The sequence below is a fragment of the Aspergillus ochraceoroseus genome (genome assembly GCF_002846915.1).
Source record: "Aspergillus ochraceoroseus IBT 24754 chromosome Unknown P175scaffold_7, whole genome shotgun sequence".
NCBI classification, from domain to species: Eukaryota; Fungi; Ascomycota; class Eurotiomycetes; order Eurotiales; family Aspergillaceae; genus Aspergillus; species Aspergillus ochraceoroseus.
This window is the reverse complement of record NW_024468482.1, coordinates 1,540,008-1,565,788: the sequence shown is the minus strand read 5'-3', so window position 1 is coordinate 1,565,788 and position 25,781 is coordinate 1,540,008. Positions and strand designations below refer to the sequence as shown.

The 25,781-nt window shown below is 47.8% G+C and overlaps 10 protein-coding genes across 10 annotated transcripts; 4 read left to right on the top strand and 6 right to left on the bottom strand.

The window, feature by feature from the left end:
• Nucleotides 1-269: 269 nt before the first annotated feature.
• Nucleotides 270-1,164, bottom strand: P175DRAFT_0495277 (MADS-box domain-containing protein; the record flags this gene model as incomplete). Its single annotated transcript, XM_040896067.1, has 3 exons — nucleotides 270-542; nucleotides 612-746; nucleotides 919-1,164. 3 exons carry the CDS (start codon nucleotides 1,162-1,164, stop codon nucleotides 270-272), a joined length of 654 nt encoding a protein of 217 aa, XP_040750329.1.
• A 1,554-nt stretch (nucleotides 1,165-2,718) lies between these two features.
• P175DRAFT_0534719 (uncharacterized protein) lies at nucleotides 2,719-3,446 on the top strand (the record flags this gene model as incomplete). The annotated part of the gene is made up of 3 exons (XM_040900161.1): nucleotides 2,719-2,931; nucleotides 3,073-3,233; nucleotides 3,275-3,446. The coding sequence occupies 3 exons, from the start codon at nucleotides 2,719-2,721 to the stop codon at nucleotides 3,444-3,446; spliced, it is 546 nt and encodes a 181-aa protein (XP_040750328.1).
• A 1,922-nt stretch (nucleotides 3,447-5,368) lies between these two features.
• On the bottom strand, nucleotides 5,369-6,937 carry gfsA (glycosyltransferase family 31 protein; the record flags this gene model as incomplete). Its single annotated transcript, XM_040894173.1, has 1 exon — nucleotides 5,369-6,937. The coding sequence occupies one exon, from the start codon at nucleotides 6,935-6,937 to the stop codon at nucleotides 5,369-5,371; it is 1,569 nt and encodes a 522-aa protein (XP_040750327.1).
• Nucleotides 6,938-10,277: 3,340 nt separating this feature from the next.
• P175DRAFT_0484648 (putative Rab geranylgeranyl transferase escort protein) lies at nucleotides 10,278-12,509 on the bottom strand. Its single transcript, XM_040895577.1, has 4 exons — nucleotides 12,283-12,509; nucleotides 12,106-12,224; nucleotides 11,036-12,043; nucleotides 10,278-10,842 (listed from the first exon to the last, which is right to left on the bottom strand). Exons 1-4 carry the CDS (start codon nucleotides 12,354-12,356, stop codon nucleotides 10,502-10,504), a joined length of 1,542 nt encoding a protein of 513 aa, XP_040750326.1. The 5' UTR covers nucleotides 12,357-12,509; the 3' UTR covers nucleotides 10,278-10,501.
• An 893-nt stretch (nucleotides 12,510-13,402) lies between these two features.
• Nucleotides 13,403-14,015, bottom strand: cyp1 (putative peptidyl prolyl cis-trans isomerase (CypC); the record flags this gene model as incomplete). Its single annotated transcript, XM_040896066.1, has 3 exons — nucleotides 13,403-13,816; nucleotides 13,887-13,928; nucleotides 13,983-14,015. 3 exons carry the CDS (start codon nucleotides 14,013-14,015, stop codon nucleotides 13,403-13,405), a joined length of 489 nt encoding a protein of 162 aa, XP_040750325.1.
• Nucleotides 14,016-14,316: 301 nt separating this feature from the next.
• On the top strand, nucleotides 14,317-16,374 carry P175DRAFT_0518337 (aspartic endopeptidase; the record flags this gene model as incomplete). Its single annotated transcript, XM_040899047.1, has 2 exons — nucleotides 14,317-15,919; nucleotides 15,983-16,374. 2 exons carry the CDS (start codon nucleotides 14,317-14,319, stop codon nucleotides 16,216-16,218), a joined length of 1,839 nt encoding a protein of 612 aa, XP_040750324.1. The 3' UTR covers nucleotides 16,219-16,374.
• P175DRAFT_0525676 (3' exoribonuclease family protein) lies at nucleotides 16,337-17,724 on the bottom strand. Its single transcript, XM_040899423.1, has one exon. The coding sequence runs from the start codon at nucleotides 17,625-17,627 to the stop codon at nucleotides 16,404-16,406; it is 1,224 nt and encodes a 407-aa protein (XP_040750323.1). The 5' UTR covers nucleotides 17,628-17,724; the 3' UTR covers nucleotides 16,337-16,403.
• Nucleotides 17,725-19,239: 1,515 nt separating this feature from the next.
• On the top strand, nucleotides 19,240-21,666 carry P175DRAFT_0495271 (putative metalloreductase transmembrane component; the record flags this gene model as incomplete). Its single annotated transcript, XM_040896065.1, has 1 exon — nucleotides 19,240-21,666. One exon carries the CDS (start codon nucleotides 19,240-19,242, stop codon nucleotides 21,664-21,666), a length of 2,427 nt encoding a protein of 808 aa, XP_040750322.1.
• A 330-nt stretch (nucleotides 21,667-21,996) lies between these two features.
• Nucleotides 21,997-23,470, bottom strand: P175DRAFT_0559757 (uncharacterized protein). Its single transcript, XM_040900938.1, has one exon. It carries the CDS (start codon nucleotides 23,349-23,351, stop codon nucleotides 22,179-22,181), a length of 1,173 nt encoding a protein of 390 aa, XP_040750321.1. The 5' UTR covers nucleotides 23,352-23,470; the 3' UTR covers nucleotides 21,997-22,178.
• A 1,003-nt stretch (nucleotides 23,471-24,473) lies between these two features.
• Nucleotides 24,474-25,530, top strand: P175DRAFT_0495269 (SGF11 family protein; the record flags this gene model as incomplete). Its single annotated transcript, XM_040896064.1, has 2 exons — nucleotides 24,474-24,539; nucleotides 24,607-25,530. 2 exons carry the CDS (start codon nucleotides 24,474-24,476, stop codon nucleotides 25,528-25,530), a joined length of 990 nt encoding a protein of 329 aa, XP_040750320.1.
• Nucleotides 25,531-25,781: the final 251 nt, after the last annotated feature.

Sequence of the window (25,781 nt, the reverse complement as noted above, 5' to 3'; positions counted from 1 at the left end):
TTGCTAACACTAAGATTGGCAACCCAGCTTCCTGCAAACTTCAGAACTTCTGGTTCTGGATATACACAGGTTACAAGAATGATCTCCTCATCTTGCGTGGCTCGGTGAGATACAATGAAGACTGGGTTTTATGAGGAACAATCATCTAGAAACAGATTCGTCGGGTATCAATTGAAGACCGGGAAGAAGCGCAGCTACGCATGTTGAATCTGCATAGATGCAGAGTAACAATCTGGGCCTTTCCGTTTCTTCGGAACGGATGTAAATGCTTAAGCAGGTTGATGCGGTGGCATGCGGTTGCCCACAGGCATTCCAGGATACTGTCCACTAGTCTGTTGTTGCTGTTGGAGATTTTGATAGTAGGCCATCTGCTGCTGTTGTTCATTTGTCATGTACCCCGGGTGCATACCAGCGGGCCGAGGCATGTTGGACTGCTGAGGATTGACGTTGTTATGGCTCACATCCTCTGGAGTCTCCGCGGGGACTTCAGGAGCATCAACACCGTTTTCACTGGTAGTTGGGTCCGGAGCGTTAAGACACGCCTATTGTTGAAAACCATCAGTCTTGGCCCCCAAAGGACTCGAGAAGGAGGTTCAATACGGGTTACCCACCTGGATGAGATTTTTGCCCTCGGGCTTCGTCACCAAGGGCTGGAGCTTGGGAGTAGTGAAAGTGTAGACCAGACCAGTCTCCGACACAACCAGGAGGAGCACCTGGGTACCTGTGAGGACGGAAAGTTCGTAGGCCTATTGCGCGATCGCATTGAACCGTTAGCCTGGGTCGGACAGCAATCATTCGGCGCGAAACCAAAAACTAGAGGATCGACTGCACGAGAATCGAGGCGATGAAGGAATGCAGCAGTCAAGGAACTACTCGTTGGAAGGCCAACGGTGAGGAAGAAACACGGGAAGCACGAACCTTCTTCATGATACCCGCCTTCCGCTTGGAGAAGGTGATGTGGCGACGGGACTTGTCCTGGATGAACTTGATCTCAATCTTCCTGCGCTCGCGACCGGGCTTGTCATCATCATCGTCATCATCATCAGCGCTCATGCGAGAGCGCTTGGAACCGCGGTTGTCAGCGGCGCCGTTACCGGCGGCCTGCTGCAGGTCGTCCTGAGTAGGAGAAGGGTTCTCCTCACCGACGGCGGTGATGTCGGCCATGCTGGGGATCGGAAGAGGGTAAAGGAGCAGAAAAGGGGAGCAAGAAATGGATCGAGTCCAGTGGTCCAGATAGAAATGGCGAAGAACTGGGAAGAGAGAACACGAATGCCCAAAGAGGAATGATGCTTTTGAGGGGAAGGGAGAATGACCAAATCGAGTAACGCGTTTGCTTCGCAGGGTTTGGGTTCAGGACGAGAAGGAAAGAGAAACGGGGAGGAGAAGATCGAAGAAGGCAAAGTGCTGGTTGGGACAGGCAGGCGGTCAGTCACGTGGCCTCGTACCGTACCATACGGCGGTTCGGTAAGCGACTAGTATTGCGTGCGCTGTAAGAGAGAGCCGGTAAAACTTTATTTTCTCCCTACTGGCGTACATAACGTTTTGTAATTCTGATTCCATTTCTTCATGATTTATATCCCACTATAATTGTACCTTGCTACGGATAATATCTATTCTTCTCCAAGTTTGTCTTCCAGCTTCTTCTTCTAAGCACATCCATCACAAAAGTTGTACTCTGTAATTTCATACAGGCTTTGTCCAGACCCGACGGTGGGGAAGATCTTGTCTTGGCATCTCACATTATTGGTTTAGCCTCAGTGAGGCATTAAGAATTTGATTCGATGGCCACCTCACATTCCCCACTGGAAGCGCGTAATATTACCACCTCTTGCCTCCGTACTTTCGATACTTCATGCTGTGTATCAGACTATCAGTGGGTTTGGACGGCAATCGTCCGAGTCATGATTTTGTGACTTTTGGCAAGTCAAAATTAGCATTCAAAGTGAAGAAAAGAATGTTGGTGAGAGGAAGAGTCTTCAGCTTACTTACTTAGTTTTTGGGTAGTTACGTAGTTCTCTCTCTCTCTTTTACTATGTAAGAGTCTTAGGGCATGGTACTATTCCATTAAGCACCGGCGCCCACCTCCTTTGGCCCCTAACCAATATACACTCGAGTACGGAGTAGTAATATAATAATATGGTGATCAGCGGGTAAAGAATGCAGGATAGTCCACCACTCCGACTACTACTCCGTACTAGTAGTAATTCACACTGTCGGAAGTACCTTGCTCCATTTAGAGACTCAAAAGAGTAGCTACTCCGTATATAGGTAGTTCAATCTAGGCACCGTGAACTGTTGTACAAGCTACCTACGGAGTACTCCAACGGTATAATAATAGTCACCAGTAGATTTCAATGAGAACCAAAGTACTTTACCTCCGTCATCATATCCGCCCAATGATCTCGCACTAGAGACTATAGACAGCGATAGTCCACCCAATAATTCCAGCCATACCAATATCATCCTGCAACCCCTGTACCAATAAGGCTCACTCAACTCAGCTTTGCCCTGCAGCTTCCAGCACGAGCAGACCTCCCTCGTGCGGAATTACAGATGATGTATCGACTTCACACCGTCTGACGACCTTCATCGAAAGCTTATTCCCCAGGCTAGAACTACAGCGTAGAGAAGGATAGGTCTAGGCCCATCTTAAGAACCTCAGGAGCTTGGCTCTCTATCAGGACGCAAGGTGTAAGTCAGTCAGTATCACTGGTCCTGATGCGATCTATCACGATGGGTCCGTCGGTACCTGAACCACTTTCTATCCTACACACAAGACAACAGATCAACGAGACAATTCCAGTTCATTATTGGAATCAAGATGAGCAGTACGAGGTCTACCAAACCTCCACCCGATCTCCGCAGTCCTACAGATGCATGATCAAGTCCATGAAGAGAAGTTATTCATCCCACCGATCAAGATGCTACAAAGTCAGAACCCCCCATCACAGCCCTATTATATACACTCTCCTCGACCGGAGCATCATACACTCGTGTTGAGAAAGCTATATATACACTAGCCTACTATGGTTATCCTAAGTTAGATCTCTGAAGCTAACAAATTTAACATAGACCTCACAGTCCACCTTCTCTTCGTCAACTCGCGATGTGTCAGACCTCCCTTCACTCTCCCTGAATAAAGTCAACACAGTCGATAGACGTGCTGAGGAGCGAACTCCCATACACATGCACCAGACAGATCAAAGCTCTTCGACAAAGACAGAGCTTCAGGGGTAAGCATCCAAGAGTACTCAGAGTCTCACACCTCTACCAGCGAACTCTCTTTATGGGCCTACCCGGCGACTCCTATCTCTCTTCCAGCAAATCCCAATACGCAATTGATATATCCCATTCTTCGTACTTCTTCCGGTATAGCAAGAGTCACGGAGTTCCAGTGCACCTTGGCTATGATAGGTCTCGCCTCCAACTTAACGACTGCTCACTGAAGGGGCTATAATTAGGCCAAGCCAGTTGTCTACAACGCGAATATAAACCACAGCGCATGCTCCATACATGTGGATCAAGATTCCGGGACTCAGGGACTATTCAGTGTCGTATTCTATTCTGTACTTTGTCTTCCCATCTGCATAGCTCCTCAGCTTCATCCAAGCGGAAGTGGACTAACTCAAGTCGATGGCAATGCCATTAATGATCGATGGAAAAGTAGATCCGTGAGACGAACCGGTGTGTGTCTCTCTTTTCTCTTTCTCTCTCATTTATTTATCTCTTCAGGAATCTGCTTCTCTAGTTTAAACCCAAGCATATTGCGCGTCTTGTTCCCTATTACCCTAGTATCTATTCCATTTACTTTCCTCCTCTATTAACCCTGCTTCAGCCTTAGTGGAACTTATCAACCCCTTCCAGACAGGACAGGACCTGGGTAGTCTCATTTATTCGCATCCGAAATCCATATTCACAGCTTACTTGTACCTGTACCAGTACTGATTGAGGTGCAAATATCACGTTAGCAGGTAAGTATATATAGGTATAAGTGTGAGTGTAAGATATATATATATACACACACCCACACACAGAGAGAGAGAGAGAGAGAGAGAGAGAGAGAGAGATGTATACAATCCTAGCAGCAGTGATAAAAGAAATCCAACTATATTAACATAAACCATTCCTATACCGAGCACACTACACATCCATCCTGCTCTGCCTGGCCCTACCTTATACAGAGTACTATATAATACTACTTAGTATACCAAGCACGTACAGCTCCATCCCACCGTTCTATATCATGGATCCCGCATACCTTTTCCTTTTTCCTTTTTTTTCTATGAGATCACTACCTCGGAATAACGGGAAAGCCTATTTCTATCTCTTGCTATTAGTACTCCGCACCCAGACATCTTATCAGGGTTCCGAGAGGAACCGATCGGAACAGGTTAACTTAACTTACAGCGTAGATACACATGCTGTATGGAGTAATGAATGGTAGGTAAATTTGCAATTCTCTCTCTCTCTCTCTCTCTCTCTCTCTCTCTCTCTCTCTAGGATAAAGTAATGTTCCAAGATGAGAGCTGATCTAGGGTATAGTGTGGTGTGGTGTGGTGTGATGTGATGTGATGTGATGTGATGTGATATCGTCAACATTAATTTGAAACACAAGACTCGGCGCGACTGCGTGCTCGGGTAGTGGTCTACGTAAGCTAGCTAAACTGCCGCAGGTAAACAACTTTACTACGAATTTGAAACTGAGAATAAGGTAAGAAATCAACTGCTGCTCCAGGCATTCACATTAACTAGCTAGCGGGCTATATTGTCTGTCTGTAACAAGACAAGATCTAGACTTTAACTCATCATATTCTTGGATAAGGACAAATGCGCTAATCACCAAGCAAGATTGACCACAAGAAGGCTTGAAATTCTATTTTTACACATGCACAAAAGAGGAAGGAAAACGAAAACGCCCCCCCATTATAGGAAAGCAAGGAGCAAAGATCGAGGCCAGGAAAAGATTCGACTTTGTGAGCGAGGTTGGATCGTAGGGGAATAGTCAGTCAGGTCAACCAAGAGACCCAAAAGGTGGTGTGAGATGCGCTTGTTGCTCAAACCCGCAAATTCCGATCGGAAACTGCGCCAAAACAACGCCGGGCAAATGATCAATCCAAAATAGGAATGCCGCAGGATCGTCTTTCTGCCGCATTCATTTGATGTTATGCGTTGTCGTTGGTGGTGGTAGCAAAAGAAGAACAGGAAAAAAAAAAAAAAAAAAAAAAAAAAAGTTCGAAAGTCGAGCAACAGAAATTTAGTAAAGGAGAAAAAAAAAATGTGCAAGAATTGAAAGTCTTTCACTGATCCCAAGGTCCAGCCTCGGTATTAGGTTTGTTGGGTTCTCACTTCATCCATAAGGCAAAGACATTTAATGCATGTTGACGGCAAAATCCCTGATACCAGCACCACCGCCACCCTTGGGCCCAAGCCAAACAATTTCAATCACACTGTGACCCTCGTCCTCCTCACGCACATACCACTGGTGAACATTGTCACCGACAACGAAGGCTTCCCGCAGGAGCCATCGATCCTTGATAACACCCTCCTGATCCCGAAGGCGCAGAGGTCCAAGACGGGCCTCATAGCCGCGAGGATCTTCTTCCCAGGTCTTTTCAGCATGGTCGAAGTTGATAGCATCATCAGGAGTGTTCTCGTCGTAGGTGTACTTGACAAGGGAGTAGCCATTGGTGAAGACCCAGAAGGTTCGCACGGATTTGCCAGTCGAGTTGTTGACGATTTCCTCCTGGTCAAAGACCCACCGGCGGAGAACAGAGCGACGACCAGCAGCGGCAGAGACAGCGGTCATCTTCACGACATCCTTAGTATACCAGCTGTTCCAGTGATGAAGAGACTCAATCCTACGACCAGACTCGTACACGCCATCGACCTCACCCTTCATATCCATCTGGTACAGGGAGGGCCAGAGGGTAAGCGGGGTATCCGCATATCTCTGAATGCATTGACCCAGCTTCTGGTCACCAGGCTGCTCACCCCAAGACTGGCACTCGTCATAGAAACGCTCCAGAACATCAAGCAGAGGCTTAGATACGAAAACACCGGCTCCTCCGAAGGCGATGTGGCCAAAGGTATCGACCTGCCAGCTAGCCTCGGACAAAGCTCCAATGTAGTGCTTCTTGCTCACGTCAAAGAGGTTCAGCTCTTGGGCGATGGTAGAGAGAGACAGGAAGAAAGTGTCATCATCAATGAAGCTCACCCACTTGGTCTGGGGGCGTTTGGTTCGGATATGCTCAGCAAAGGCTTGCACCAGGCCGAAGTAACGAGCGGTGAAGTCAAGAGGAGACTGGATCAGAGTCAAGTCCAAACCACGGTTGCGGAAATAAGTTTCTTGCTTCGGGATGTCATCACCCGACTCGGGGACGAGGACAATGATACCGGCCTTGGTGTTTCCATAGGAGTAGAGCAGGGAAGGCAGCAGACGATCCAAGCGGTCGGCAGTGGTAGCTAAGCCAAACAGGAGCTTGTCAGTTTCGTCAATATCATGGTCGGCGGCGACATCCACATCGATGATCGGGGGGCAGGCCATGGCCTCCTCTTTATTGCTCGGGGAAATGACCATGCCACGCTCCAACACAGTCATGGGAGGAAGCACAGGAGTCTCGATTTCCTCCAGGGAGCTAAATTCAGTCTTAGGAGGAACGTGACGGGGGCGGAAGTAGGCGCGGGTATAGTTCTTGCGGAGAAGCCATTCGTTGAAAGGCAGAGGGGGCATTACACCAGGATCCGCGTCACATGGTTGCGAAGTGGACGACGAAGACTGCAGCTGGATTTGAGCCGCACCGGGCGAGGCAACGCGATCGATAGGGCGCTTGAAGCGAAGGAAAGCCTCACGGTCATAGCGCTCGATGCACCAGAAAAAAAGCCCTATCGAGACGAGAGCGATGAGGGGGAAGGCTGTTTTCAGACGGAATGTCGGCATTTTGCTCGGATTATTATAATTGTTCTTCAACATGAAAGGGTTGGAAATTTGGAACAAATAAGGAAAATATTAGTAGTCTGGTGTATCAAAAGATCATCAGTCGAGTTCGGAAGTCCGTTGTGTCGCACCCCGGTACGGAGAAAAAGGAGGCGGGAGTTCCTAGGAAGTGGTATTCAAAAGAGTGGAATTGATGAATCCACCGATTTATTGCCGGTGTATTGTCAACGAGAGACTTGCAGCGCCGAGATCTGCAAGACGACCACAGAAACAAGTGGTGTCCTGTGAAGGTGACCGATCCAGAGCCGCGGAGGACGGGGGGGGGGGAGGAGACGCTTTGTAGGTAAAAGGCAAGGAGAGCTGTACTGGACAGTACGCCCGGGGCCGAAGAAGAAGATCGAGTTCGAGAGTCGTGGAGTCGAGCGTTGAGAGTTGAGAGGGGGAGAAGAGAAAAGGGACGAGGGGAGGGAAGCGTGCAGAACGAAAGAAGGAGAAGAAGAAGAAGAAGAAGAAGAGCGGAAGAGGGAAGGATGAAGACAGGAGAGAGACAGAATGGGAAGCGGGAATTCGACCACAGGCTGGCTGTCTATCTGTCTTCTCTGTTCGACGGTAAATTAATCTTGCAAATTTACCCTGTGGTCAGGTAACACTGTAATTTTGCGCTATTCTCTCCAGGGTTTTGGTTGGAGCGGAGCATCCAAGGCGATCCAAGAAAGAAGAATGATGATCACTATTAGAGAAAAGGTAGTTGTAGACAGGGGGGAAATAATTCTTCTTTATGATACTTCTTCTATTGTTATTGCCTGCCTTCCCCATCTCTTATCCAGGGGAAACGACAAAGCTTTTGGTCTAAGAATGCCGTCGAGATGGATTGGATCTTCCCCTCCACCAAGGTGGTTTGGTAATTTTCAAGTCTTCCTGATTTGGACCGTTCTTCTCTCACAGATACATATTCTGTGTACTTGTGCACTCTAAACGGTAGAAAAAGTTCCGACTTCTACTTATCTAGGGACATCTTTGGATACTCGAAAGTCAAATGTGTCGCTGTTTCATTTCTACTCCGGTAATTCTCAAACAAATGATCGCCGTTTCTTGATCCATCTCAGGCTGCAAACATGAGGAGGGCGACCAGATGCGTGCAAGAAGGGTAATTTTTTTTTCGAATTGGACGGTTGTGGAAAATCCACCCATTTTTCTGACTGTGGCGGTATTAGATAGGTAAGGATATAAAATAAAAATAACACATTGATATACTGCATTTGCTCGTAAAATGAAACCCTCCAGCTGAGGCAAATAATAATTAAATTATACGCCAAAAAAAAAAAAAAGTCGATCAGCGCGGCCTCCCGCCAGTCCAGCCACTCAGCTCTAAAATCCTCAGTCGGAGAGCCCCACGGGCCGCGTGTCCTTCACCCTCCCTCACACATGGAGAATGGATTCGGATGTCTCCTAATTCTTCACTCTTCCTCCCAGTGCTCCGTACTACCTAGATACCTACAGAGTAGAATATTATTCATTGACCCAGCTGATTAGGATGACTATTCAGAGTGGGTGTGCTGATCATACTCTCTGTACATCATTCAAACATGGGAACCCCGTGCTGCTATTTTCGGGTTGGATCCCAAAATATACAGAGAACAAGCCGAGCGTGGCAAACAAAAGTCACCAGCTTCAGAACTTTGCAGGTTTTCTTTCGCCTCCGTACCTGGGAAGAGACTTTGGGATGCGGTGGGGAGCGATCAGCCATGTTCAGCCATAACACTCGGAAGCTGAACAGAGCGATCCAATGGTAAGCATCAAAGGTATATAGGGTAGGAGGGAATATCCTCCCAGGTCTGAAGATCCTTGATGTCGTTATAACTAGCAGACTCTCACATCTTCCTGGTGATATCATTCTTCCGCCATAGTCTAGAAGATCGTCCTGATGCGCCGCTCGAACACGGAGTAGTTACCTAGGTACAGAGTAATCAGTAAATCCTTTGGAGTACTCCATGAAATTCCATCTGGTCGATTAGTTGGAATTCGGAACTCCTCCCTTGGCGAGAAACGCAAGATAGGTGAGGGGGACTTGGCTGTCAGATTTGCAAGCCCCTGATCACCACATCTCTGACAGAATAGTCTAGTCTACTTGACCGTTCTCCCGCTGCACAGATTCCAACAAGGAACTTGGCAGGTAAGAGCTAAAATTGCCGAGGCACGGACCCTGGTTTCTTCGTTGCTGAGGACAAGTGTCAATATGAAGAGGACACATCGCAAAAGATGGGATTCCGTTGGAAAGAAACTACTGTCTATGATCTATGCCAACTAAAGCTCTTTTCAATTTCAACCCTCCCTGACGAATATAGCCCTAGGTCCACTAAGCCATCAATTCCTTCCTTGATTCGAGGACACAATTGACGGATATTATCCTTGAGTCCAGATTAAAGCTAAGCGCACTAGTCTTGGATTAATACGTAACCTATCATTTCTCCATGGAGCGCGGTTCCTACTACTGTCTCAAACCCAACCAGGGGCTTATTTTTCTTTGATATCATCATAAATTCCTAACTAACTATACTACGGAGTAAACCATATCACTAATGCTGATTACCCCATCAGGATGGGGCAAAGTGTTTTTTTTTTTTTTTTTCCTTTTCTTCTCTTTTTCCCGGCGTGGCGCTGAGACAATATCAGCACCATAACTAACGACAGAAATAGGCCGCTATGGTTAATTTGAATACTTATTCCTCAAACTTACTTTCAGACTTCCAGACTTTGGCACAGTTAAGCTAACAGCTAACTAATATTATCCCATGTGGGAACCTTCATATCTCAACGTAAAACTAAACACTAAATACCAATACTACATAGATACGCAGCAGCGGTCTCTGCAGTTCCCCCATGTGACTATCTCTAAACACCAAGTGTTCACTTAGGAGGACTCCTGAAGTACAGGCTCCGTACAGAGATGGGTTGAACGATACAAAATAAGTAACCGGCCTCTTGCCACGCAATATTCCGCTATTGTGGGTATAGATTAGGTTACGATACAGGGCCAACCAAGTCTAATATCGGGAAAGGGGGGATTACAATGTTCCGGTTTGGAATTAATTCGATCCATTGAAGAATGGAGGGAGCCCCTGAACCCTGAAATCTCTTGGGGTTACTGGGCCGCGTAACGAAGTAATTTGCGTTGTCTTTCCTTGCTATGTATGGGTCAGAGCTTCGGGATTCCCAATGCAGTATTCCAGCCTGCCTGGTAGAGGATAACCAGTACCTAGGTAACTTTTTGACCACAGACGCTGAACAATGTTGGTATACTACCGCATCCGTCGGATATGTATATATATATATATATATATGTGTGTGTGTATTTGAAAGAATGGATGACTCTTGTTCTACCATATATAGTCTCAGAGAATGTAGTTGTACGTTAGATAAAGGTGCTGACGAAATTGGTCCGAGTTGGAGCCAAAGTCGAAAGAAAACCCTGCGGCCATGTGCAATTCATTTTGCCGTTGTCTGCCTGCAATACAACGGCATAACAAGAGTATTTACAGACACCATGTCGATTATATTTGCACAACCTTATTCCCCGTCATTGTACTCCTCTCGATCTTCAAATTTCAAAAAATCCTCTGGAGATGCTTCATCTCCCATAACCAGGGTCCAGGCATCCATCGCCGAGTCAATCACAGAATCATCAAATGAAAGATCAAGGCTGCCTACGGGGAATTGGATAATATTGCCGGAGACACTGTTGAGAGGGCGACTACCCCCATTGTCGCCCCGTCCCAGCTGGGTGTAACGTAGAGACCATAAAATCTCGGCATCGGGTTCAGTACTGCACTCAAGAAGCTTTTGTAGTGCACTCTCAATCAAGGATTGCCCCTGCTGACCAGGAATATTGGTACTACTGTATAAGACACCTGTCGCACGGAACAATTAGCAAGTGACATAAGAACATCAGGTGGTCAACAGTCAAGAATATTGAATTCCACAAGTCAGTCCCATAAAATTCTCATCAATGCAATCTCAGGCAATGTAGATAAGTTTTGGAAATAAGTCATCATAGGAATGTGGGTGCGGAGGTGTGACACAAGCAGGGAATGTTGAACTTACTTTGACCAGATGGGCATTCGGCGGTTTCGCTCGAGTGAACAAAAACATAAACGGGGGGTAAATCGTCCGTAACACCAAGGGAGCTTGCTGGGAATACCACAACGGCCCCAGCAGGGATAGGTCCGCCTTCTGCCGTTACTGGGAACAAAGTTTCTAGAGATGATGAAATAATGGTCACCGATCGAGCAACTTTATCACAGTCACAAGGAGACCGGACTTGTGCGGGAAGATCCCAGCTGGAACCAACCACGTAGCGGGTTAAAATTGATTCCCCACTGGATAATTGCAACTGAATGCGTGAATCCTCCCCACTGGCATGTTCTGTCCGATCTACCGACTCAATGCCAGAATTCAAGACATATACACCGCCTCCAACAGCTAGGGCACGGCACCCTACTTGAGAAATTTCAGATCCCCCGCCCCATTTTACAAGGACGCTTCCAAACCCAGGGCCGAACACTCCAATAGATGCCAAATGCCTTTGTATGCGGGGAACAGCATACTTGGCCGAAGTATTCTGAGGAGAGGCCTGAGATAAGGAAAGGGAAAGAAGAGGATCATAAAGCTCAGCTGGGACCTGGAACTTCGAAGTGAGATACTCGGGAAGAGGCTTCCCCAATTCTTCCTCTAGCGCGAATTTATCCTCTTCAGCTGATTCGCTGTTTGGCTGACTCTGGTTGAGATTGCGGAGAAATCTCATCAGTGTCCGCTTTGACTTGACACCAATCATGTCGTCTGCAAAGATATCCTCACGGCTACTAGGAACTCTGTATAGTTGCTTGCTTGCACTACTTGTGGGTTTGAATATCCACCAGCTTCCGACTGCTTGAAATTCAAGCTGCCGATAAACTTTAGAAGATATTAAGGCGGGCAATAGACGAGAGCGGGAGTAGATCACTTGGGGGGACAAAGAAAGTGTATATGCCCTGGAAGACGAAAGCCCTGGCTTTGCTCCGGAAGGGTTGGGCGAGAGTACGGTAGCATCCTCAAATGGAAGATTCCCGGTGTCTAGCTTATCAATATAGTGGTTAGAAAATGTCGAAGTCTCATGCAACTGACAAGGAACTCACCTTGATTTACCCTCGTGGCCCACTCTTCTGCCTCCTGGAGGCTGAAGGCAGCCTCTGAACTCCCATAATATGAATTCCTGTCCACATGAAGGACTTGTTTACCTGAGCGAGAAAGAGCTCTGATTTGAGACAGCATGAGCAAAACTGAAGTTGATATAGAACAAGAGCTATACTCACAGAGCCAGAAGTGACTGGGTAAGCCCAGTCCCAGAGATTACTACATCCCACTGGGTTTCTCCAAGTGACTCCATTGTTCTCGTACTTGATCAACGTTGGGCAATAAATGCAACGTTGTCTGTGTGGCGAGAAAACCCAACTAACATCACGTTGGATGAATAGATGATAGACACCTATGGGGGATTTTACGGCCCATTGGTGGTGCAACTGTAGTCGTTCGTTCAGAGAACGAGAAGAAGTTGGGAGAAAAGAAAATGAGAAAATCAAGGTGCGCTGGAAAAGAAATACAATAGGACCCACTACTTATAATCACGTGATCTAACTAGGCCGGTTGATTTGAAGCTTTGCGACATTACATAAGTAGTGGGTTAGAGCTTTCCTAAGGGACTAACATGGTTTAGATTGTAATTGAGACGGTCTCTTGCTACTCTTGGATGATCGTTTAGCTTAGGGGAGTATCACGACAATGATAACTATAGCTTTGGATGCCTGAGGATTATAGAGTATGTGCCTAATGTGGTCGCTTCTCGCCAAGTGCACCATTCTAAATCCGGTTAGGCTAACTTGCTCTTAAGGAACTTTTCTCCCACTACGAAAAAGATCTTTTCTTTCTTTTACACACCACTCCTGGTGCTTTGCATAGGCATGCTGCGATCTTGTCCGTAGCAGAATGTCTCCCTCGTACAAGCCTTCACTGGTCTTGTCGTCTATAGGAGTGGTAGATAGGACTTTTCACTCTGTATCTGCTGCTCCGGATGGAAACAACTGATGGAAGCGGTTCGTTTGTAGTGATACATTTTTAGTATTTTAAGAACCTTCTGTCTCCCACTCATGCATTGTATCTGTTTTCTATCGTAGACACGAGATCTTGTATGTTTAGCAGATCGGATTCTCAAGTAACTCCCCTGGTATAAGAACTGGCCGCTGTGAGACATATGCTGTCCATGGGGGTTAAGCGACGCGTGGTGTAGTGCCAAGGTGGCCTATGTGTGCCCAACTCAGGCTGGACATCCATAAATACCCTCCGTCCTTCGCCGAGGGAGGTGTTGATCGGGTGAATTTAGAGCGTGGCCTTTAGCAAAGGTGGCTTATGGGATAGTAGTCCAGGTTGTAGCCCCCTTCACTCCTCACTGCCTTCTTCCACTATTCTCGCTCGAATGATCTTGACCTCGTCCATTGGCCTATCATCAGAATTGGTTTTGACAAGTCCCATACGCTGGATAACCCTCATTCCACTCTTAACCCGGCCGAAGATTGTGTGGTTCCCATCCAACCATGGAGTTGGAGCTAGCGTGATAAAGAACTGACTTCCATTGGTATTTGGACCGCTATTCGCCATGCTTAACACTCCAGCTCCAGTGTGTTTTAGATCCGAGCGGATTTCGTCTTCGAACTTTTCGCCGTAAATAGAGCTTCCCCCTCTTCCGGTGCCAGTAGGATCGCCGGTCTGGACCATGAAATTGGGTATAATACGATGGAAGATGACATTATTGTAATAGCCCCGCTGGGCAAGGGTCGCAAAGTTCTTGCAGGTCTGTCGATTAAAGCAGGCGTCAGTAAGATATAGTTTGGGAGATGTTGTGCGCTGGAAATCTGCGACAGACCTTTGGCGCATGTGTGTTGTAAAGCTCAACTGTGAAGGAGCCCTGAGAGATATGTTAGAGCTCAATATCAACGTAAATATGCGACAAAGAGCTTACCATGCTCGTATCAAAAGCCACATCTGTTGCCATACTGTAGAAAATAGCCGTTGTCACGAATAATGTCTACCTGTCGTCAATGATCAGAAGTTCCGGGTTGAGTTTGATTGAGCTTTCGGCGAGGCGGAGAGAGACATGTGGTGGTCTTGGCATCAAATGCTGTTCAGGACAATGCGGCCGTTTGGTTCTCAAACAAAATCAACACCCCATAGCATGGCTTGAGAAGCTTTTGCAGTTTACATATATACACACCCTTTTCACATCTGAAATTTATTAAGCTACTGATTCACATATTTCACGCTCGTTTCATACCATAGACAGCTGTCAGATTGACATGGCTGGTGTGAGTCCCCTCGCGGAGCTCTTGGGGCAGGCGATCTACCAGTTCACGGTTATCAAGCCCCTGCTGCCAACGTATGGGCATCTTCTTCTTTCTGCGCTATTTCCGATTGTTATTGGAGCCCATGCATCGCTTGCAAGGCCTAATACAGCTGCAAAGCCCCCCAAAAAGTCCGGTAGTGGGCTTGCAGATGAGTCAGAGGATGAGAACGAGGAGGATGAAGACCAGGATGAAGACCAGAAAATGGAAGGACTGGCACCAAGTGATGCCCTCATATTTCCATTGACTGCTGGACTTACCCTTAGCGGTTTGTATTTAGTGATCAAGTGGATGGGAGCCGACACCCTGAATAAGATTCTCGGGTTTTATTTCTCCCAGATGGGAATATTCTTTGCCATGGCGTTTGTGAAAGACTGCCTTTCGGTTTGGAGGTCTTTTATCTTCCCCCGCAAGTACTCAAGTGGCGGTAATATTTGGAAACAAAAGCCATCGAACCGTACTTTTATCATTACCCAAGACTGCAGTAGCCAAGAGCCCGCTGAAGTGCGAAAGTCTCCTCTCCCGGGCAGTCTGGCGTTAATACCATTGCCTAGCTTTGTTGTAGCGACACTTTGGGCTTGCCGCAGCGCTCTCTACTGGAGGGCAAAACTCCGCGTCCATATCCACCGTGCTTTCCACGCTGAATGCTCCGTTGGCACCCTGGATCTCTTGAGTGGCTTGCTCTCATTGCCGACAGTTGCCTACTTTACTTTCATCTCGAAGCCCTGGTGGTTAACCAACTTTCTGGGCTTTAGCTTTTGCTACGGCACGCTTCAATTCATGTCACCATCCACCTTCCTTACAGGGTCGCTCATATTGACTTCTCTGTTCTTCTACGACATCTACTTTGTTTATTTCACCCCGTTAATGGTGACGGTCGCAAAAAAATTAGATGTCCCAATTAAACTATTATTCCCTCGTCCGTCTGCCCCTGGGGAAGCTCCTGACACGATTTCCTTGGCTATGCTAGGCTTGGGTGACATTATCATCCCGGGTATGATGGTGGGACTGGCGCTTCGATTTGACTTGTACCTCTACTATAAGTGGAAGGGCGTACAAAAAGCAAAAGTACAGGGTGAAGCTTCCGAATTTGTCAAACCAGTTTACCAGACCGCAACGGGAGGATGGGGAGAGCGCTTCTGGACACAGTCGCCCTCGTTGGGTAGACTAGAACTGGACCCCCCATATCACGATGCTCGTTCGTTCCCCAAAACATACTTCAAAGCCAGCATCGTTGGATACACGCTGGGAATGATTGCAACTCTTGTTGTTATGCAGATATTCGACCACCCTCAACCGGCGCTCTTGTACTTGGTGCCAGGAGTACTGATTGCCTTATGGGGAACCGCCTTTTTTAAGAACCAGATCAACGACATGTGGGAATTCACTGACTCTGAGGAGGAAGCTGAAGAATCTTCTGAAGAAGACCACAAGGAAAATGACGAACAGGCGCATTCTTCAGACCAGAAACCTGGTTTCTTTTCCCGCATTTTCTTCCGACCTAACGAAACCACGCCCACCCAAAATGCCCAGAAGGGTACCGATAATGGAAGCACGAGTCCTGAAAACCGATCAAACGAATCTGGAGATGTTAAAAAGAATGAGAAACCCCCAAAGAAAGGGTCCGAATTGGATGATAAGGATAAGCCTATTTCCGACCACCTCGATCTTGTCTCGATTTCGCTTTACGTCCCTCGAAAGACAAAGCCACAAAAGCCACAAACTCAGACCGACAATAAGGACACTTCGTCGGATGGGGAAAGCTGGTCTTATGTCGGTGCCGCAGATAAAGGCAACGAGCCCCCTGCCAAAAGACGTCGACGGAGTCCTAGAACGACAGCTGCGATTTCTGACTGAAGATTTTAATCATATTGGGGGTGGTGGAAGATACTTTTTGAAAGCGTAGGGGGCGTTAGGTGGTGTTTACCGGAATCTTTATCATGTATAGTAGTAGTAGATCAACGGAGGCAAGGTTGTGCATAAATTTAAGACTGGTATCATCCAGTATAAAATTGCCATTAATGCTGCGTGAAATTATCATCTCAACACTGCCCCAGAATTTGGTTTATATCATCCCATCTGTGAGCAGATACATCTACTAATTGCTTCAACTCTCGCCTATCCACTGCGAATCCACCATTTTTGTCCATTTTGACAATAGTCGTCTTGCCTTTTCCGCCTTGTTCCTTATCAACCACAATGCAGACCCTTTCTTGGCTCAGACCCTCCTCATAACCATCTGGGTCAGCTAGAATCCACCTCCGCTGGATACCCTTTCTACTGCTCTCCGAAATTTTTCTCTCCTCTTCAGCATCGGGGAGGATAACTGCCCTCCACCCGGAGGCTGCATCAGCCTCAAAGACGCAGAAGGAACTGGCAACTGGAATTCCTCGTAGAGAAAGCTTCCGAGCCTCTGAAACAAGATCAGAACAGACCACTGTTTCATTGTCAATATCCCACCATGCTCGTGGCAACTTTGTGTCGCGAAGTGCAGCTAAAACCGCTGTCCAAGCAGCATCGAACGGATTTCCAGCCAGGGAAATGATCATAATATCGATGTAAAGCACCCAGAATGCTTTAATCTCGCGGGCCGGGATAAATCCCCCATCGGAATCTGCCTGTTCAGCATCCATATCCATCTGCTCGCTCTCATTATGACGTTCCAGCTCCTCTGGTCCTAGGTTTGGGCGCTGGTACCATATTTGCAAGTCCTCAGCACGCACAAGGCGAGTCCGGTGCAATAATGAGAGAATCTGATGTGACAAGGACTGGGCTAGCGCAGACGGTGGCGCACCGGGAATGAAACCAGGAGCGCAGCCGGTGCTCAAAGAAACATTAGGTACGAGTAGGTTAAAGTCTTCGATGTGGGATTGGTTTTCGTTATCCTCGATCTCCGTAGGCTGGTCTCTGCGGTCTTCACCGGGTTTCTCAGAGGGGGTTGTCAATTTTCGTCGTTTGTTGGAGACGGATGGGCGAGAAACGCTCCATGATGCGATATCTTCGGTGTGTAAGATCTCCGCCGTCACGCCGCATACCGCAGTGGTGTCACCGACTCTCACCACAGCGCTGCCATTTGTGTGGGTAAGAGAGCCTGTGTTTGCAGATGTGACACGAAACTGAAATGGAGACCGACCATTGGCTCGGATGGAGGGCTGTTGACTCGATGCCGGAGGTGATAGATGAGCGAGTAGGTAGGCATGAGGTTGGAGTCGGGCAAACTGCGAGGGAGGTAGGGAGAGAGACGGAGGCGCAGATTGGGCTGCCATGGCTCTTGCACCGAAACTAACTCTGTGAGACTTGAAGCTTCTGAAATAATGGCGACCCCAATATCTCGAGTCCTGAAAGTGTAGATCTCCTTTGTGATGAATAGGCTTGCTCATGCAATTGACACAGTGAAAATCAGTTTTTCTGCGGCAGAATAGTTTCAGTGTTGGAGGCGGTAAGATTAGAGCAGACAAAACAGGATTATAAGTCAGAACTGCAAGTTACCACTCCAACCTCATCCGGCTCCTCCCAACAGGTATATACCTAATAGTTGGTTACCCTGATATGTAATTTATTATCAGCCAACTGGAAATATCTGCTTGTTGACTGCTTGAGAGCTGAAGCCGCTATGAAGCCGCCTTTGCGTGGGTTTGCCTATTGCTATGAACCCGTGTTTATGGCCTTCTACATCTTATCACTTGCCAACGCATGAAAGACTTATCTTTCCTGGGATACAATTGGGTGGAGCTTTACTTGGAATTCATCCTCTTCCCTGGACTTCATTATCATGGACGTTCCGTGTGGGCTTCCGTCTGTTCCCTATGATGAGGAATGACTGCATACTCCGTACTAGCAATTAAAAAAAAACTACCCGAGCGCGAAACAAATTCTTGGAAATAACCCCACGAATACACATCGGGACGATGTGAGGCCACCGGTATTTCTCTTTTAACAACTACCGCTACATTCTGATACCGGCCTTGACCAGTCTTGATGTGTGGTGATGCCGTCATTAAGGAATTAGCCATGGTTAACCATATCTAGCAAGTGTTCGGAAAGTTGCCCGCGCCAAATAGTGAGAGACTACAGAATCAGTTAATCAGCCAACCCCGAATCACACTGCACACATACTCACAAAAGTCACCAGGGGAAACTAAAGACAGAGCGAGTGAGAAGGCCGGACTAGCCGCTGACGGTCAAAGTAAGCGCCCAATCACCCCCGTAAATGGGCTGCCGAAGGTGACGGAGGTCCAGGCACTTGCATTAGTGGAGGATGGCACATCCCGCTCCTGGTGATGGTTGGCTGTGGCCCGAGCAGGAACCCGAATATCCAATCTAGGTACTCTGTATTCAGTGCCACTGGCTGGAGATCTGAGAAGATAGTCAAGATGTTCTTCTCCCCGCATGAAAAAAATGTGATGGCCTATCATCTACTGCAGATAATCTTGGCTGGTCGGCAGAATACTGCGCAAGCTTAAGCCCGCCCGCTGGCTTCTGCTTGCTTCTTCCCCTCTTCTGGAATGCTCTCTTTTCTCCTCTCGTTCTCCCGCGGCGGATGTCGTCTGTTTTATATCATCTCTCAGGGCCGATCTTCTCCCATTTATCTCCAGATCTACACGTGTTCTGCCCTGCGATCCTGCGACAGACAGCGGTTGAGTTTGTCGACCGCTTCGAGTATCCTGGGATATTTTATATGGTGTTCGACTGATGGTCATGCTCAATCACCTGAGGAAGAACTTGGATAGTGACAGATCATCTTTATCTCACTGAAAACTAAGGTCCCAAAGCTGGCCTTTTGGGGCGTGGGGTTACTTTGGAAGCAGTGACAGTCGAAGCCACTAAATCATACGCTCGCTTATAAAATATTTAGACTGCCTTCCGAGGCAAGCAGCTATGTCGTCCTGGGACTCTGTTGCTTCGCTTGTGAAGCGCATCAACCTTCCAACTGTCGCATCCACAACCCCGGCCGAACTCGCTGAACGTCAACGCGACCCATGGGTTAAATCTGGGAAATATGGGAGAGGATGGGTGTATTTCTCGCTGATTTTGCTTGGGATTTCCACGGCCGTCCGCTTCTACCATGTTTGGGCCGATAAGATGCGAATTGAGCTACATAAAGAGAACCGCACAGACATCTCACAAACGCCTCAAGAAGAATATGAGCTTCCAAGTGCCGCTACTGATAGCTCTACTGCTCATTTTTTCCCCGCCCACGGCCCCCTTCCTGGCAAGAAGAAGAAACCGTCGTCTATTGACTCAAGTGCACTACTGAACAATACTATCGCATTTGTGCGATGGCTTTTCTATCGACCACTTCCGGAGATGGGGATTGGGAGATTGCGCGTTTCTTCACCGTCTCCTGGAGCTTCTGCGATTATCTTTTCATCATTGACTTTCGTTACGCTCTATTGTTTTATCCCACAGCCGCTTTATTACACATCCATTGTCATTGGATCACCTCCTTTGGCAACCCGGGCTGGCATGCTCGCGGTGTCTATGGTTCCATGGATTGTGGCACTTAGTACTCGAGCGAATTTCATCAGTATGCTGACTGGTATTGGGCACGAGAGGCTGAATGTCCTACACCGCTGGGGCGGCTACATCTGTTTATTCCTGAGTCTAATCCATATGATACCGTTCTATATTATGCCTATTTGGGAAGACGGGATGCTGATATACTATCAACAATATCTTCCACGGAACATATACGTGTATGGGACTGGATTAGCCGCCTTTGTGCCACTGGCATTTCTATGCATCCATTCACTTCCTATTCTCAGGCACTGGATGTATGAGCTTTTTGTGAAGGTTCACCTACCCGTGTCACTGGTCTTTATTGCTATGCTATTCTGGCACACCAAGAACTTCCTGTCATCGTGGAGCTATCTCTGGGCCACTGTTGCAATATTGGTACTTTCATATGCTGTGAGGGTCGTTTACCTTAACTGGACCAATCCATTCCGGCTTTCATTTATGATCGGAGAGGAATCTGCAGTCACTCTTCTACCACAGAACGCCATCAAGGTCACAGTTCCCACGCAGATGCGATGGAAACCGGGACAATACGTGTATTTGCGCATGCCAGGCATTGCCTTTTTCCAGAACCATCCGTTCACTATTGCCTCTTTGTGCAGCGTAGATTTCCCGTCAAGCTATGGAGAGGATTATCGGGACTTAGCCCTTGTGTTTCGCCCTTTTAATGGCTTCACGAAGAATGTGCTTCTCAAGTCCATTGAATATGGTCCATACAAGACCTGGACCGCATTCCTCGAAGGGCCGTATGGAGGCATGCGACGTGAGATGGCAGCATTTGATGACGTGATTTTCTTCGCTGGCGGAAGTGGCATTACTGCGATTGCCAGCCATTTACTGAACCTCATCAAGAAAATGCGCGAGGGCAAAGCCGTCACCAAGTCAGTTCGCGTGGTTTGGGCCCTGAGAGACCCAGAATCTATTGACTGGTTCAAAGAAGAATTACGTATCTGTAGGGACCATGCCCCCTTCGACACGGTACACTGCTACTTCTTCCTTACTGGAGCTAGGGACGCCAATGGCCAGCCATTCGCGGCCCAAGATCAGCGGCATTACCGTGATATCGTACAGGAGAAAATCTATGACACGCTTCAAGAAATTGAAAAGCGCGGTTCCGCGTACATTCGTGAAGAAGCCGCAGGTGACGAAGAGCGTGAGAAGGAGCTTCGTCGAGAAAATGAAGATACTCTCACGGCTCTGCCCCCGAAAATTTACACGTCGAACTTGTCTCGATTCCAGAACCCAACGCATAACCTCTCCGTCTCACCATACCAGCCGTCTCCCTATCAATCTCCCAGCCAGCAACAATCTCCCTTCCAGCAATCTCCTTGTCAACAACAAGCGCCCTTTCATCAATCTCCCTACCAACAACAACCCACTTTCCACTCTCCAGCAGGCCCAGCTAATATTCCCTTTGATTTTGGACTCGCCCAACCCCAGCTTCATCACCAACAACCCCAACGCGAATCTCAATTCCAAAGTAAACCCCAAGCCCAAGCCTCCCAATTACCATCACTCGCCCCATCAGCACCGTGCGCAGTCCCCCGATTCGCATCTCTTCCCCTACAGAAGAGAAGCGGTTGGCGTATTGACTACGCCCGCCCAGATATTCCGAAAATGCTCAATGACTTCTCCAAGACGTTTGGTCGTCGGACTTGCGTGTATGTCTGCGGCCCACCAAGTCTGCGAGTAGACGTTTCTGCTGCTGTTGCTCGACTCCAGCAGTTGGTTATGACTGACCCAACGAAAGATGAGGTTTTCTTGCATGCTGAGAACTACAACATCTAACCTAACGCCCATGAATCTTCAATTTCTTCTTCTATCGCTCTCGCTGTCTGTTTGATTTTTTTTTTTATCATTAAGCCCAATGTTGTTTCTCGTTTGGGAGCTGGATACCATTGGCATTGTCAAGTTCGACTTTGATTTCGATGTTTAGCTTTTGATTGGTATGCGACCGCTTGACCTTCCCATTTACTGACAGGATATGGAGTGATTATTAATGTACATATATATTGAATATCTACGCATAGAACACTCATATATACTCATTCTCATTCCGCCTTTATTGCATATTTTTGGTGGTACTTATCTTGTGGTCTTGTAAACTCGTACATAAGGATTTCTTTAACGGTCTATTTGTATAGGTATTTCTAACTTAGGGGGAGAGCTATATAGTGGGAAAGTTGATGAGGGTATCCTTGGTGAGAGCATGCAAAAATAAAAAGGAAACGAATGAAATATGATGAGAATACATAGGAGAGATAGGGGTTATATGCAAGAAAAATGGCAGGGAAATAGCACTATAGCCGTTGTGGCTCTTCATCGGCCTTGCGTTTCCTGCTCGCGGAATCTTCGATATCAAAAAGTTTAGAGTCCGTAAAGGATTGAACCCCGTGTTCGTCTTGGTCGTCATCATCTTCTGCCTCAACCTTTTCCCAGTCCTCGTCTTCTTCGGAGGATTTTCTACCAAACTGCGTTGTTTCAGATGGAGCTTGAACGGGACTCTGCATAGGTATGCTATCATCACTGTAACGCCATTGGAGAACAAGCTTGACGATTCTGGCCCCGGAAGGTTTCAGTCGGCGGTAGTAGTTCTCAACTATGCCTTCTTCTAGTTGAAAGCCACGTGAAATGTACCACTTGAGTCCATCCTCGTTGGCCTCGTGCACATGCGCTGTGACAGTCCGGATATTGTAGTGTTTCACAAGCTCCGAGACCTGGTACGTAGATCGCGCAGCCGTGGCAGCCGTGGCAGGGGTTGGCGGAGACGAAAACAGCAATGAGTTGAGTAGTGAAGCCGCAACGCCACTGCCACGATATGGAGAGAGCAGGTGGAGTGTTTGAATATAGAGATTGGTCGGTTCCTGTTTCTGTCGGTCCGATTGCGTTTGAAGAACTTCAGTGGTGATTGGAGAATGGCGCTCTAGTCGACATCGGATGCCTCCGATTACTTTATCCGTTCCTCCAGTGGTTGTCGCTGTGGCTGGCGACGAGGACAAGGCCCCTGATGCGAGTACCGCAGCCACTGGGTGGTCGTGGTATATGGCCACGCGCGACACCGAAGCGATCACGGGATCGGTAATAGTTGCGGTATAGAACGAGTTGGGATAGCGAATAGGAAGTAGGAGACCGGTAATTCGGGTTAATGAAGGAATATGAGCCGTGCTCACCGGCTCGATTGTGATATGTGGGTGGGGAGTTGAATAGCCCGGTTGAATAGGATGAGGGTACGCAGGGGGCTGGAAGGAAGCGTCTTTCGCCATTTGTGGTCTGAATTTGGCAGCTACACTGACAGATGAGGTTGAGGACGACGACGGCGGAGCAACAACCATGGGCGGAGGATATCTTGGAGGTCTGGCATGGGTACTGGCAGACTGTGGTGGTGACGAGGAGTTCTGGGGCGGGGAGAGAGGGGGAGAAACGGACGATGACCTGTTGGCCTGATGGACCTTTGCGAAGAACTGGTAGGCCATCGAAGATACGGAGACCCGCTGAGAGAAAGAGAAACTCAACTCTTAGAAGATTTATATCGGAGTAAATGAGAGAATGAGGCTGTGAGCGAGCAAGTCGTAGAGAAATAGCAAGAAGGGCAAGAGGGAGGAGAGGAGAAAGGCAACAGGTGATGCGATCAGGCGGAGATGCGATAAGATAAGATGTCCGGAGAGCCAAAAAAGGCAGAATGAATAAGGATGGAAACCTGAGGCCAACACAGCAGGCGGCGGCTCTTGACGACTTCTTCATCCTATGCTTTCCTTCCGACAGCAACACCATCGCGCAACTTTCAGTTGATATAGCATGCTATTTTTGTTTGTCGCCTGATCTGATTGCCCTTTATATATATATAACTCAACTATTTTTATGGTTTGTTGGATGTGAACTAGGTAAGCCCGCTCCCGTGTTACTGTTGCCATGCGAACACTGGCTCCCTTGACCTGCGCTCTTACCTTGGTGAATACAATAGACATCATCCCATTCACTCCCTACAAGCTGAGGGCTGCAAATGACTGTGCTTCTTTGTGTTATCCTCCTAAACCCTGCCTCTCCATTGCTCACCTAGCGCTCCTTTGTCCTCGTTCTTAATTGTCGCTTCAACCCCCCCGGCCATACCGCACCTTCCCGACCATCTTACCCAAATCCGTTGAGCAGCTACCGACTTGGAATATAATTTCCTCCCAAATTCCTTTCCTGTTCCTCGGTCACGAATTACATGGAGTTATAACTCCAAGCCTAGGCAGTCTCTTCAGAGCCGAAGCATCAGACTTTCTACTAGTTCTCCTTGCGCCGGAGAAGTCGAGAGCTCGAGAGCCTCTTCTAGATTCTAGGAATATTGAGGTCAGTGATAGCATTTCATATGGGAATATGTGTGAATATGAGGGTGCTGTTGGCCATTTGTTCCCTGGGCCCACATTAATTGGCCTTGTGTGGGATAGCCTACGATGCCGTGGATAGTTATGTGGTTGGGGCCTTTGCTATCCTTCTAACGGCTATGTTCTCCTCTATAAATTATTCGCTTGAGAATATTTGGATTCTTGGATTGCTTTTTGGGGTGTTTCCGAGATCTGATCGTTTGCAGGACTAGACAGAACATCATTACAATGGGCGAATCAAACGGAACAAAAGAATCGCAAAGCTCCTTCCCTCCCGGAACGGTTGCGAAACTGGTATGTTTCTGAAAATAGATCCTAGGTGTCTTATGCATTTCCTCTAACTCCGATGCTGACTGACCAGACTTGTGATATCTTGAACGATACGTTTTACAATATTATCCACGACATCGTCGCCAAAGTCCATCGAGATGAAAAGGTTGCCCGGATGCGTTCCGCGGTGGTGATTGCGAGACAGAAAGCCGAAGAGGAGGCCTCTAGACGTCGCGAAGAAACCGGAGGAAAACCGCCTGGCTTGATTAAGCCCGGTGATCCCGACTCCGAAGAATTTAAGGATATTCATGTCGAGACCGACGGGGCTGTGTTCGAGGACGGCAAGGTTTATCTTAAGGGCAACCCGCTCCAAACAACCAAAGAGATTATCTGCCCAGACTGCCGATTACCCCGTCTATTGTACCCCGTGACTGGGGCTGGCGCTCGTCCTCCCCCCGATCCGTATCGGGAATACTGCCAGAAACAGCCGATGATTTCCAAACCAGGCCACGATGTGCATGGCAACCCATTTGCGACTGACAAACTGAACCCGAAGAAGAAGAAACAAACTAATGCCTCTAATACACCGGCGTCAAGTCCACCTACTACCCCCGATAGCTCCTTTAAACAGGCAGCCCCAGAGAAAGTGTCCTTTCCAACGGTCAAGTGTCCTAATTGTCCTCGATATTTTGTCGTGACACGTGTCGCGCAGCATTTAGATCGATGCCTGGGCCTTTCTGGCAGACAAGTGAATCGGAACAAGACACCACAGGAGAATGGAAGTAGCACACCGAGCTCCGCCGCTCCCAAACGTCCATTAGGAGACGAAGACACTCCGGCCGCGCCGACGAAGAAGAAAAAGCTGAGCGCCCCCAAGAAGCTATCCGGAAAGAAACCACCACCTGCGAGTAGTAAATTGAAGAATGGCTTGACGCCTGATATGGCTTTGGCCGCCGATGCCGCAGCATCTGTGGAGGGTGATATTAAGAGCGAAGCGAATGGCGATCCCGCATAGAGCATTGCCTCTTTTTTTCTTCCTTCTTCCTCTCTTCTTTTCACTTCTCGCTCCTTCTGTTCTAGATATACGGGTGTATCTACGACAGCGAAGGAGCCTTTGGACATATTTTTTTCACCCCTTTTAATAATGACCGCGACGTAAATATCCGGCATCACAGGCGTCAACAGGGAGCTGCTCTAGTACCATCACATGTCTAAAAGTCTGGGAAATCCTCGGCGTGCCTTTCATTGTTCTTTTTACTCCCTTTA

What these genes read in the sequence shown, in the direction of transcription:
- P175DRAFT_0559757 (XM_040900938.1), bottom strand. Translation starts at nt 23,351, where the DNA reads ATGGCCTACCAGTTCTTCGCAAAGGTCCATCAGGCCAACAGGTCATCG.
- P175DRAFT_0525676 (XM_040899423.1), bottom strand. Translation starts at nt 17,627, where the DNA reads ATGGCAGCCCAATCTGCGCCTCCGTCTCTCTCCCTACCTCCCTCGCAG.
- P175DRAFT_0484648 (XM_040895577.1), bottom strand. Translation starts at nt 12,356, where the DNA reads ATGGAGTCACTTGGAGAAACCCAGTGGGATGTAGTAATCTCTGGGACT. An exon ending in GGCCACGAGGGTAAATCAAG is followed by an intron (nt 12,044 to 12,105) that starts GTGAGTTCCTTG and finishes TTGATAAGCTAG; the next exon opens with ACACCGGGAATCTTCCATTT. An exon ending in CGAATGCCCATCTGGTCAAA is followed by an intron (nt 10,843 to 11,035) that starts GTAAGTTCAACA and finishes TCCGTGCGACAG; the next exon opens with GTGTCTTATACAGTAGTACC.